Genomic DNA, 12,860 nt, shown 5'->3' on the forward strand with positions numbered 1-12,860 from the left:
TGCACACGCGATGGCGCCATGACCCAAGGTCGGCGTTGACTGTCTCATGTATAACCATGGCACCATTTTATCGTGAGACATAGCATGTAGGAAAAAAATGATACAGGCACGAGTGTTCCTGTGTGGACCACCTTTTTAGAGCGAAGCTATTGAAGCCGAGGGTTAGCCGAAATGCCTCGTATAGCGATGACGTCAACATGCGTCCCCTAGCAACGCGTTGGAGGAAGTAAAGGAGAAGCAATAAAAGAAACGAAATAAAATTTTGTTGGCAAGGAGAAATTCGAAGCTGGCTACCCACGGTCCGAAGGCAAGCGTCGTAACCACTCGGCTATCCAGGTACGCTAGCAGAACAAGCATTCATATATAGGTGATTCTGTTCAGAAATAAGAAGTGGGGTTTGGTGTGCACGATAACTGCCTCTCGAAGAGGACACCTCAACCGGTATACACACGGGGAAAGGGATGACAAGGAGAGAGAGAGAGAGGAGGAAAGACACAAAAGGAGAGCTTGCGGGAATGTAGGGCGAGGGTTGAACTATACTACGTGGCATGTTGGGTGCTCGCCGAGGCCGGCAGCGTCGATGAAGGAGAGAAGGGCGGCAAGGGCATTACGGCGACGATCGCTGCAGCCGGTGGGAAAGAGGATGTCCTCGAGGGTCTCACAGGGCAGGCCGAGAAGGCGGTAGCGGGTGGCTAGCTGCTTCCTTGCACAGGCAGATGCGGGGCACTCGCACAGCAGGTGAAAAAGTGTTTCAACAGCGCCGCGGTCGATGCAAGCTGACGAAGGAGCTCCCCGCAGCCGCTGTTTTCGTTCCCCCGTCCATGCCGAGCCAGTCCGCAGGGAAAAGAGGAGGGCGCGCTCTCGCCGGGAGAAGCCAGCCATGGGGAGAAGAGGAGGGGGGCGTCCATCGGCGACCCGCTCGTCTGGGTGGTCGCGCTGCAATTCTCGCCGAAATTTACATCGCGCGGAATCGAAAGAGTTGGCGTATGGTGTCAATGGGGTCGCGGAGGAATGCGCCTGTTTAGCCAGATCGTCGGCAGCCTCATTTCGCGCGATGCCAACATGGGAGGGAAGCCACTGGAGTACAACATCACAGCCATGCTCCTGAACCGACCGCAGGCTGTGCGCAACACGCTGTGAAAGTGGCGGGCCGCGTTCCTCTTCACGAATTGTCGCAGAGCTGACCTTGAGTCACAACAAATCGCAGCGTTCTTGATGGTAGGTGACTCACGAAGGAGGTCAGTAGCCAGCTGCAAGCCAACGAGTTCTGCGGTAGTCGAGGAGGCACAGAAGCTGAGGCGGCACTGCAGGACTTTGCCGAGCTCAGGAGCAATGCAGGCGGCCGCCGCTGAACGGTCTCGTAGCACAGAGCCATTTGAATAGACTTGTGTTCTGCCGGCTAGCTCGTCGTCCATCCTGGCCACAGCCTCCTGAGCGATGGCACTGTGTGGTGTGTTGCGCTTTGAACGTATGCCCGGAAGTTCAAAGTAAACACAGAGGGGCGCTCGGCGGTGTGGTGGGGGCCAGCGCGCACAAGGGGCAGGCTCGTCGACAACAAGACTGTCGTAAAGGTCGATGATTCGACCGACTTGAGTGTTTGGGACAGCACGAAGTCGGGCGAGTAGAGGACCGGCGCCTGGTGCACGATGTAGGCGCTCCACGTGACACAGAGCACGCAGATCCGCTGTAAGCAACGCAGGCCACGTGCGAGTTTCTGCCAGAGTCTCGGCCACACGAGTATGACGAGGGATGCCGTGGCACATTCGGATCACTCGCCGATGATCCCGGTCGATTGCACGCCACTGTGGTGCCTGAAGGGTGCAGAGAGGGAGAGCGTAGTGCACGATGGAAAGGGCCATTGCTTCGTATATGGTGCACGCGAAGGCGGGAGGGCATCCGTTGCCGCGAGCGAGGAGTCGACGGACACAAGACTCAACGCGGCAACCATCCTGCCGAATGCGCCGCACCGCCGGGAACCATCGTAGACGATTATCAATGGTTAGCCCGAGGTATCGGACACTCGTTTGCCACGAGATATTCGCACCGTCGAGCTGAAGGCACGGGAGGTGGCGGCGGGCTGCAGCACGAGGGTGAACAACGAGGGCCTCGGTTTTCGTTGCCGAAATTGTGAGGCCAATGTCTCTGATAAAGCTTGCCACGCACTGCAGAGCCATCTGCATCCGCCCGCGGACCTCAGAGCACCTCCGGGTAGGACCGCGCACGTAGAGGGCGATGTCGTCCGCGTAAATAACAGCGCGCACTGGGAGAATCGCCGTTTCAGGGAGGCACTTCAAAAGTGGTGCAATCACCAAGTTGAAAAGAAATGGGCTGAGAACACTGCCCTGCGGCACACCAGTGTGGATAGAACGCGGTGAACTGGTCGCCCCCTCCAACGCGCACGACAAACGTCCGGTCTGCAAGGAAGGCCCGAACATAATCGAGAAGCCTGCCCTGGACGCCCAGGGAGCGCACAGCACCGACGATGGAAGCGTGGGGCAGCGAGTCGAACTCCGACTGGACATCGAGAAGCAAGAGGATGGCCATCTCCTTGTCCTGGAGAGCCTGCTCAAGTGTGCTGATGACGGCTGCCAGGCAATCGGCCGTCGCACGGTGCTGTCGGAAACCGCACTGCTCGGGGGCGAAGACGTTGCGCGCATCCGCAATCCAGTGCAGTCGATGAAGGGGAATTTCCTCCATTGTTTTCCCAGCCACTGAAGTGAGAGAAATAGGCCGATACGATTTGATCGCACGGGGCGACTTGCCTCGCTTGAGGACTGGGATGACAGTTGCCGTGCGCCACTGGCCAGGAAGCGATCCACTTGCGAACACCCGGTTATAGGCCTCCAACAGGATGGGGCGCTTGGAAGCGTCGAGATTACGCAAGAGATGATGGGTTATTCCATCTGGGCCAGGTGCGCTGCGTTTTCTCTTTCGCAGGAGAACGCGCTCGAGCTCGATGAGAGTGAAATCCTCCTCGCAGAGCGAGCGGATGTCTGCCGCGAGATTCGGCTCAGGGGGTGGTGCAGTGGAGCTCGCGGCGCGCGCAGCTGCACCCGGGGCAGCGGCCGCAGCAGGCACGAAGGAGGAGGCAATGAGTTCGGCAAGGTCCATTTCCGAAATGCCACGCCCCACAGCGATGGCCAGCACAGGGTAGCGTGGAACCTTTGGGTTAAGCATCGCTCGCATTATGCGCCAGCCGCGGCCACGGCGACGTGGGTCCCTTAGTGACGAGCAGACTCCCGTCCAGCTGCGGTCACGAAGCCGCTCAGCGTGACGTCGGCACACCGCGTCGAGTCTGTTGTATAGTGTCCAGGGATTGGTGGCGGTGGAGCGCAGCGCCTGTCTTTGAGCGCGGCGGCGGACTGCACGAAGGTTTAGAAGCTTCGCGTCCGGGCAGGGTGTCCCCGCAGGCACGACACAGCGGGTCGTAGCTCGCTCCGCGGACTCCGCGATACGCGAGAAGTCATCAGAGGACTGAATACTCGCGCACAGCTCGCGGAAGAGGGGCCACCGGTCGACATTGTACCTTCGCACAACACCACGGCTGGGATGACTTGGTGACAGCGTGATCGGGAAGTGGTCCGAGCCGGCCGTGTCAGGTTCGCGTTTCCACTCATAGGAACAACGCTCCGACACGAGGGCCAGGTCAATCACCGCGGCGACCACACCTCTACGGGCGAAGGTCGCTTCCCCAGAGTTCAGGACGAGTAGGCCCGTAGAGGCAATGACGTCACTCAGGTCCCGACCACGCGCGGAAGTTCGGGGACATCCCCAGCTGACATGGTGAGCGTAAGTCACCACAACACACAAGGTCTCTGTGGAGGGCCGCGACTAGTGGTGGCAGAAATGTAAAACTGGCCACGCTGACGGGGCGAACATACACACTCACTACCGATGTATCGACGCGGTCAACTCGCACCGTGGCGGCCACACACTCGACAGTTGAACAGCAGAACCGCTCTGTAGGCACGACCGCGTGCGCCAGGGACGCGCGGATGTATAGAGCGGCACGGGGCTTTCCAGCTGGGTGCGAAATGTCGGAACAAGGGACACTGTTGCATTCGGCAAGCGCACACTGTGTGGGACTACTGTAGCCAATGTATCCGGGCAGCGACACCTCCTCAGCGCGAGCATACGTCTCCTGCAAGGCAAGGACATCGTAGTCGCGCAGGGGAATGATCGCTGCGCGACTAGCATTCATGGGAACCATATTATTGCGCTGCTATGGGAACAGAACGATGAAAAGAAAGACGCAGGGGAGACCCCGCGCCACCCGGCTAGTCCCACGTAGGGACCGCCAAGCCGAGCTTGGCGGCCCGTTCGCGGGCACTCTGGACGCGTCTTCTCTGGACGCCAATAAAGTTTGCATCATCATCATCATGAAAAGAAAGAGAGACCGAAACAAATATAAAGGAAGAGAAAGCGAGAGAGCCTCAATTTGGGTTTCCCACGTTCACCTTGGCTTTTCCCAGGCTTAACTGCTCGTCTCTAGGCTCATCTAGGCTTGGCTGGCTATCTCTAGGCTAGGCTAGACTGGTATGCTAAGGAGGACCGCACAGTTGCGCTGTTCTTTCAGGCTCGGCACCACCAGTGCGAAGCTGCACCCCCCCCCTTTTTTTTCTTCGAGCTGGCATTTGCGATTATTTATTAGATGTGAAGCATCTTATAGCGGAGTTCAATCCGGTGGTGGTGGTGTGCGGCGTGACCACCCTTACTGCGCATGCGCAAACCTTCTCCACTTCCCCTCTCCACTCCCCGTCTCCCCTCCCACTTTCCACATCACCTCTCCCCTTCCCTTTTCCACTCGCCTCTTCTTCCCCCTCTCCACTCCTCCTCTCCCCCTTTATCCCCCCTCCCCCTTTCTCCTCCCCTCCCCCTCTCATTTCCGTCTCTCCACTTCCCCTCTCCCCTTTCCCCCTCACCACTCCACCTCTGAAACGCGGGCTCTACATGCCGAAACACTGCTTCGCATCGCCTCATGATCCCCTTTAGCGGGAGATGGTGTGATTTTTCTTTTGTAAAATATCCGCTTTTGGTATTAGAGGGCTCCTCACCGGCCTCTGAAAACACGAAAAACGAGCACAATATTCTCTCCTGGCGTTTCTCGTCTTTTTGGCGCACTTCGTGACGCAGAACAGTGATTCCCGTGACGTCTAAATAGTACATTCACTCGACTGGTCCATATACGCGAAATATCAGATGTGATTCTCTCCTGCACTGCTTTGCCATGCCGCCGCCCATACGTTCTTCCTTGACTCGTATGACTATCGTGCGCGATCAACTGATTTCACTTAATTTTCTGTGTTTCCGACTGCGCAAACGGAGATAACAGCGTGCAGCCGACAAGCGCAAAATTTTGATAGGCTAAACACTTAGTGCTGCATGGTACACGTGCTTTTAAGAAATAAGTGGCGAGGGCAGATATCGTCTGTAGGAAGGGTAAGGAAGTCGACGAGGAAACTAATCTCTCGTCTTTGAACGCGGGGTGGTGAACAGTGCCAAGATAGCGTTCACCACGTTACGAAATTTGCTGTAAGGTAATGAATGCCCCGCAAAGGGGTTGTCTAACCGGGAAAATCCTCTGGGTCACAGGCGTAGTATTTCTTCCAGTCGCTCCCGTACGATATGTGGTCCAGGTACCAGCAGGCGGACAGCAGCGCTTTGTAGCCCGCAGATGTGACTGAGGCCATTTCGAGTTCTTGCGGCTGCTTCCACACGTGGACAACGGTGTCTGGGGCGATCTGGGACACGACGGAAGGCCCCAAGAGGGTGTCAAAAGCAGAGATTAAAAACAGAGCAAACTGGCGCACCACATCTGATGAGGTATTTATTTATTTATTTATTTATTTATTTATTTATTTATTTATTTATTTATTTATTTATTTATTTATTTATGTGAGGAGCCTTTTACAGGCCATAAGCAGGGCAGGGTGCACAAACTTCCAATACACAGGTAGAACGAAAACGTTTCATGTCGGAAAAAAAAAGCGCGAGCTTGCGCCAATATGACAAAAAAATAAAGGGCAGAAATGCAGAAGCTTCGAACGGGGCAAGCAAGTACAGGTACAAGACAGAAGGAAACAGCACTTGGCAGCAATACTTGGCTGAACGACGCGAAAATTAACTGAACACAAAGAGAACGTAGTTTCATAAGATATGCAGCTTTAGCACATTACATGAGCTCGTGCTTCTTTACTTGAATCACTGTATAGCGCTCATACTCCAGTAGTGATTATCTTGAATGTAGCGCTGTTTTCATTATATGCCTTTGTGCCAGTTTGTTCTCAACCATTGATTTTTTTTTTCGAAAGCGTATGCTCACCTTCCCCTGTTTATTCTTATTTCTGTGCCAATTTGAAAATTCAGCAAATCCTTTATTACTCTGCTAAAATCAAAAGTGAGGGTTGCAGTATAAATAAATAAATAAATAAATAAAGAAATAAAGAAATAAATAAATAAATAACGGCATCTGGCCATCGGGATTCCACCGCAAAACTGGTCAGGAACATGGTGGACTTCACGCAATACCTCCGAAAAATAAGAGGTCTTGTGACAACTCATGTAACAGCGCGCAAAACTGGAAAGGACGACCAGAAAGATAGTGTAATCGGCGCTCCGTACACTGTGTCTCTGCCGTCGTCCTTTCCTGTCTTGCGCATTGTTACATGTCTTGCAATGAACCCACTAGCCCAGCAAGCGACCACTTCTGACAGCATTTCACACGAGGTCATCCTCTCGGAATTGAGTGAGGTGGGCTACGGCGAACGCATCTTTAAGTACGCTAAATCTTTTCTTTCCGGTCGGACGGCGACTATTGGCATCAGGCAGGCGAGGTCGGACCCTTCTTTCATGCCCACCAAAGGCACACCGCAAGGATCGATTGGGTCGCCTTTGCTTTTTAACATCGCGATGTGCAGGTTAGCTCGAGCTCTAGACCCAATCCCGCAGCCAGGCTACACCCTGTACGCAGATGACGTTAGACATTGGGCGACAAAAAGATCGCTTGGGCAGAAAGAAGAAACGCTGCAGAGGGCCGCGACAGCTGTGTCAGAGTTTGCCAGGAGCTGTGGACGCTGCCGCGCACCGGAAAAGTGGGAGGTCATCCACGTACACAATCGATACTACAATGCTGAGCTATACTTAAACCTTGTCGGCCATGCCATTGCGAAGTTTCAAAAGCCCCAATTTTAGGACACTGGAGGACACAATTTTAGCACATTTCTGAAGAAGGCTTTCGCAAGCACTGGAGAAATACAAGGGTGGTGATCCCAAAGTGAAAGAAAAGGAGAAGAAACCTGTACATGTTATGCCGTACCTGCATAACATATCCCACTAATGTGAAAAAGGTTGCTAATAGGTATGGTGTTAATGTAGCGTTTTCCGCGTCTAGAACGTTAGGGCAGATCTGTTCGTTGATGACAAACCAGAAGAAGGCGGTTTGCTCAAAAAAGCATGCAAACGTGTTCACTCGGTGTGTTTCTGCTGCAGTTTATCACATCCCTTTATCATGTGGGAGAGCATACATAGGGCAGACGGGGCGCTGCCTCAACGAACGCATGCGTGAGCACAGTCTGGCTGTAAGGGGCAAGAATGGTGGCCATTTGGATTTTCACTGTAGGACGTGTGGCTGTACCGCCCGATTCGAGAATGTATCAGTCATGGCAAAGGCAAGGGAAAAGACCGAAAGGGAAATTATAGAAGCGTATTTTATAAGGCAGTACAATGACAAGTGCATAAGCATGCCGTCGATATCGCTTTCGGACAAAGAAATAGTGTTCTTAAATGGCCATATTTAATTTTGGGGGTAACACTTTGGAAAGGTTTTCTTCTGTTAACCTTTTGATGAGGGCTGTGCACTCTTTTCGCCTATTTTGTTTCCCGTACGACGCTTTCTAAAGTTTTTAGACGGTTTTAAGTTGCGAATCTTGGTGTTTTGCCTCATTGGTGTGTTTCATCGTTGTTGCTCTTTTGTAGATGGCTTTGAATCATATGAGCAGTGTTGTTTTATAGTTTTAGTCATTTTCCATGGCCTTTACAATTTTCATGTGGCTTTTCATGTGTTGTCCGCGCCATCTTAGAGTTGTAAAAAGATTAAATAGTAAAGAGATAAAAGTAGAGGTGTACACCCTGTGATTATGTGACAACAAAAAAACGTGGCGCTCGGTAAAAATGAGGTGTTCTTTCACAGCTCTGTCCGCGGTACAGTGTTGTAAATGAATCTTGGTGCATGCGCATCGTGATGGCGCAGCGTGGCATGCCTATATAAAGGCTTCGTGAACTGAGAATAAACAGTTGGTAGTCTGCGCTCTTTCCTGTCTCCCTTCTTTTATCCTGCTGGTTGCACAGTAAGTCGAGTTTACAAGTATGAACCAACTAGTCTGCAAAGAAGTTTTGCTCTCAGATTGCCCGAATGATTCGGAGAGTTACGTACCATAGAAAGGCATGAAAGAAACAGACACTATCAGACTTGTCCAAGCACTGACCATGAGCACGGTTTATTCTGTCAGACACTCACCAAGACCGAAGGGAGACAGGTAGACGTGATCATTAGAAACAAGGCTGCCCTAGGGCTTTCTCGTCACACGCTCACGAATCTGCGTCGCTCGTTGACGTCTCCCCCCATTTTGCGCCACTGCGACCCGACGGCACCCGCAGAGGTGCACACAGATGCGAGTAGTGTTGGGCTCGACACTGTCCTCGAGCGGCCAAATCAGGGTTCCCTCAATATGTCGTGGCTTGTGTCGTGGCTTGCCAAAGCCAGGAGTAATTACACCGTGACGGAAAAAGAACGTCTCGCGATCATCTGGGCTATTTCCGGGCTAAGTTCCGGCTGTATTTGTATGGCCGCCCATTTGATGCCGTCACGAACCTCCATACACTCTGTTGGCTGTCGTCGTTAAAAAATCTCCTCCAGCCGTCTTGTCCATTGGGCACTCTGCAGGACTACGACATCCGCGCGCTGTAACCGCAGGCGAGGACAACGTTCGGACGCCAACGCCCTCTCGTGATCTCCCTTCGCTGACGACAAAGACCGCAGCTTAGTGTGTGTGCTTACTGTTTCGTCCATCGACATTGACACCATCGTCCCCGTGCAGCGAAAGGGCCATTGAATTGCCTAGATATGAGGCCTGCTCTCTAATTCATCGACACTACCAGCCACTCGAGCGAAGCGCCGTCAAGCTCCACATTTCGCGGATTACAGCTGCGATGGCCGCCAGTGGTTGTTAGCAGTACCTCGCAGCCCGCGTCCACTGACGCCCCCTGCAGTACCACGCCGATTCGCAGTGTGCCCACCCTGGAATTGCCAAGACTTACCAGCACCTTCAACAGCGGTACTACTCAACGGGATGTACCGCTACGTCCAGAATTTCGTCCGCTATTGCCCCAATTGCCAGTGCCGGAAATCATCACCTTGTTTCTCGCCAGCTGGTATGCACCTTTCACCTGCCCCCAGTAGGTCATTTGGGCGCGTAGGTATGGATTTGTACGGGCCCCTTCCGATGACAGTTGCTAGAAACCGCTGGGTCATTGTGGCAGTTGACCACAATGACCACAATGACCTGCGTTAATGTCATCATCAAGGCGCTCGAAGAAGAAGAAGAAGACTTCTCTTTCGCGCGAGCTGCGCCTGTAGCGGTCGCCTATGGAACTAAGGTTACGCTTACGACGCGGGACATTGCCCCAGCTTAAGAACCTGACGAGCCAGCTCCTAAAAGAGAATGTTTGTGAGCGTTGACACGACTTAAAGGTTGACGGATTGTTTTAGAATGATTTAGTCGCAATGAGTGTTTAGGCGGATCTTGCAGGTAATGAGAACGTGATATGTGGAAGTGACCATGATATAATTGGTAAAAGAATTTTAGTCGTGAGATTATTCTGCGTTGCGAAAGGCCAGTACAGCAAGCCTGTAGTAGTGGACTGCCTCGCGATATCTGAATATACGAACCTCACTGGCAATTTTTCTATTCGTTCAATTTTACTAATGAGGTGCTTTTGATGTGGACTCCAGATGAGATCGGCGTACTCTAAATATAGTCTAATTAGTGTTTTGTAGGCATTTAGTTTAATATGTTGTGGTGCAGTGCGTAATTTTCTTCTAAAAAAATATAGTTCTTCTCCGGTTTCTGGCACATGGCCAAAATATGTGGTTCCCAGTTAAGGTTCGGCGTGAGCGTAATGCCTAGGTATTTTACTTGGTTGCTTGTGTCGATGATACAGCTTCCGATCGTATATAAAAAGTTAACGGTGGTTTTCTTATTTGTGAAAAAAGTGCAGTGAGTTTTTGATGTGTTTAATTTCATGCCGCAAGTGTTACACCAGGAATAAACTGTCTGAAGTTAATTGTGAAGTTTAATTTCGTTGTCTGAGCTGCGTACGACTGTGTACACGACACAGTCGTCGGCAAACAGTCGCATCTGAACAGTGTTTTCAACGGAAAAGTGGATGTTGTAATAAACATTAAAAACAACAGTGGTGCAAGAACCGACCCCTGAGGTACTCCAGATTAAACATCAAGTGGTTGTGATATATGATTACCAATTCTTTCCGCTCTGTTTTCGTTTAAAGGGGCCCTGCAACACTTTTCTAGCATGCTCAAAAAGCGCTGCCGATCGGTAGTCGAGGCTCCCGAGAACACGCGAGCCAAATATTATAGCGATGCGCACGGCCTGGAATTTACAATAAATTCTCAAAGTCAGCTGAAAATCGCTCCCTCTTCTCTCGACAAATGATGTATTAGTCCGCAAAATATGACGCGATTGTCGGCAGTTCCACCATTGGCTGATGTTATAATCACGATAACACCCTCATTATTAATTTCGTTGTTAATTTTGAGTTCAATAAGTAGACAATATGTACGTTTATATTATGTTATCGCGTTAAAAACACCGAACAAACATTAATATTAGCACTTCCGGTCTCACCGACAGCTCGTCTGCTCGTAGTTGCTCGTCTGCTCGTAGTTCCGTTTTCTTCGCCATGCGCAGTGCCGAAAACGTGAATATTTCTGTGCTTTTGACCATCGCCGGTTGCCGTTGAGTGTGGCAGCCGTTCGAGTGTTGCCTCGTCAGCTGAGAACTGCATCGTCGGCACGTTCTCACGACCGACCGAGGCACGGGCGCAGCGTGTCTCCGATAACAATGCTGGCGTCCGGTAATGGCGGCGCTTCGGGGTCGTATGCCAGTGCCGTCTTACGAGGCGGTGTATCGGAGTATGGGCCGAAACCGATTTCAGCTGTCATTCGTTCCAAACGAGCGCGCACGTTTGCTTCCATGGTTGGCAGAGTGATGAAAACACTACGGCGTTCGAGGTGCACACCCAACATTACCAAACCGACGCGCAGTTTTCAATCACGCGCGATACACAGCGCGATCGACTCCACTCGACGAGAACGACGCAAGCCGACCGGAAGTGGCGGCACAGACCACGTGGTTGCGCCGAGACGCCAGAGAGAAGAAAATGAAAAAAATGCCGCCGGCGCTGACGTCGCCTCCTCGCACCTCCGCCCTCCCTTCCTCCCTCCCTCCCTTCACGCCGCGCGCAGCTTTCCGCGCGCTCGCTGCGTTGAGTTGAGAGAGAAAGCTGCGGAACGTGATCTCTATAATTTGGTAACACCACTTAGACTTGACGGATTCGAAAAATTTTTGCGGCATATGACTCGTGAAGAGTCATACGTCAATAATGACACTATTCCAATATAATTAAGAAAGGTGTTGCAGGGCCCCTTTAATTAAAAAATTCGGCAGATCCCACGTGCCGTGGAAATCGATATTATGCAAAGCATGCGTGGGATGGTGACTGTGGCGTAATTTTTCACATTGAGCGAAACGTTACGGAATGACGCTAGATAAATGTGAAAGTGGTATACGCACACTCATATGTTGAAAAGTCGCACATGTATTGTATAACCAGTTGTTTACAATTGCGTAACGATGCCAACAGCAACATGAGTGTTACCAACACCAGATGCGGTAGGCTGATATGTAGTGCTTATATTCTTCAATATTGGATAGCGCGAATCCGAACCGGAGAAAGAAGGGACACAGATGCACAGGACAGGTGTTACTCACAACTAAGATTCATTTAGGAAAGCTTCCCTAGATATGCAGGTATGCAGTCGAGCGGCACGCGCACGCGCAACAGTTGCAGTTGATACAGTTGTTATGCTTATACTTGTCCGTTATGACGGAGAACGCACTCACCTTTCACGAACCTGTGTGTATGTGTATGAGGGGTTCTTGACAGTTCTTGAACAAGGTCACCATAACCGTGATCATGGAGCACCAGCACCTGGAACGGACTTGTCGGATACGTTCGTGATCGCGGCTACGAGGGGTCTAAGTGTAGTGAAGTTCGAGGTATAGTGCAGCTGGCGGAAATCCTGGATTCCTCTTACGATGAAATGATCTATGATGAGGTCTTTTGATGCCCTGTCCACATCCACGCCATCTTTCACGCAGTATAAGGACCAGGCGTTGTTGGGTCTTGACAAGTCAATGTTGAAGTCGCCGGTAATGACGGGAGGCCTGGTTCTCTCGGCAGATTTATTGTACGGAAGCATTCACCCCGGTTTTTTGTTGTAATCCACGTAGTTCACGTTGCTGACCACGTGGACGAGTGGATGGTAGTTGAGCGTCATCGATGGGTGGTGTGGCGGTTATGGTGCTCCGCTGCTGACCCGAAGGTCGCGGATTCGTTCCCGGCCGTAGCGGTCGCATTTCGATTGAGGCAAAATGCTAGATGCCCGTGTACTGTGCGATCTCGGTGCCCGTTAAAGAATACCAGATCGTCGAAATTTCCGGAGCCATTCGGTATGGCGTCTCTCATAATCATATCGTCGTTTTGGGACATAAAACCCCAAC

The 12,860-nt window shown here is 51.7% G+C and overlaps 1 protein-coding gene across 1 annotated transcript in view; it reads right to left on the reverse strand.

Moving 5' to 3' along the window:
• LOC119399286 (beta-hexosaminidase subunit alpha) overlaps positions 1–12,860 on the reverse strand; it is a 276,820-nt gene that overhangs the window by 67,657 nt on the left and 196,303 nt on the right. Inside the window, exon 10 of the mRNA XM_037666102.2 lies at positions 5,570–5,741. Within this exon, the coding sequence (XP_037522030.2) occupies positions 5,570–5,741 (172 nt within the window). The remainder of the gene's footprint in view (positions 1–5,569; positions 5,742–12,860) is intronic.

The sequence above is a fragment of the Rhipicephalus sanguineus genome, chromosome 7 (assembly GCF_013339695.2).
Source record: "Rhipicephalus sanguineus isolate Rsan-2018 chromosome 7, BIME_Rsan_1.4, whole genome shotgun sequence".
NCBI classification, from domain to species: Eukaryota; Metazoa; Arthropoda; class Arachnida; order Ixodida; family Ixodidae; genus Rhipicephalus; species Rhipicephalus sanguineus.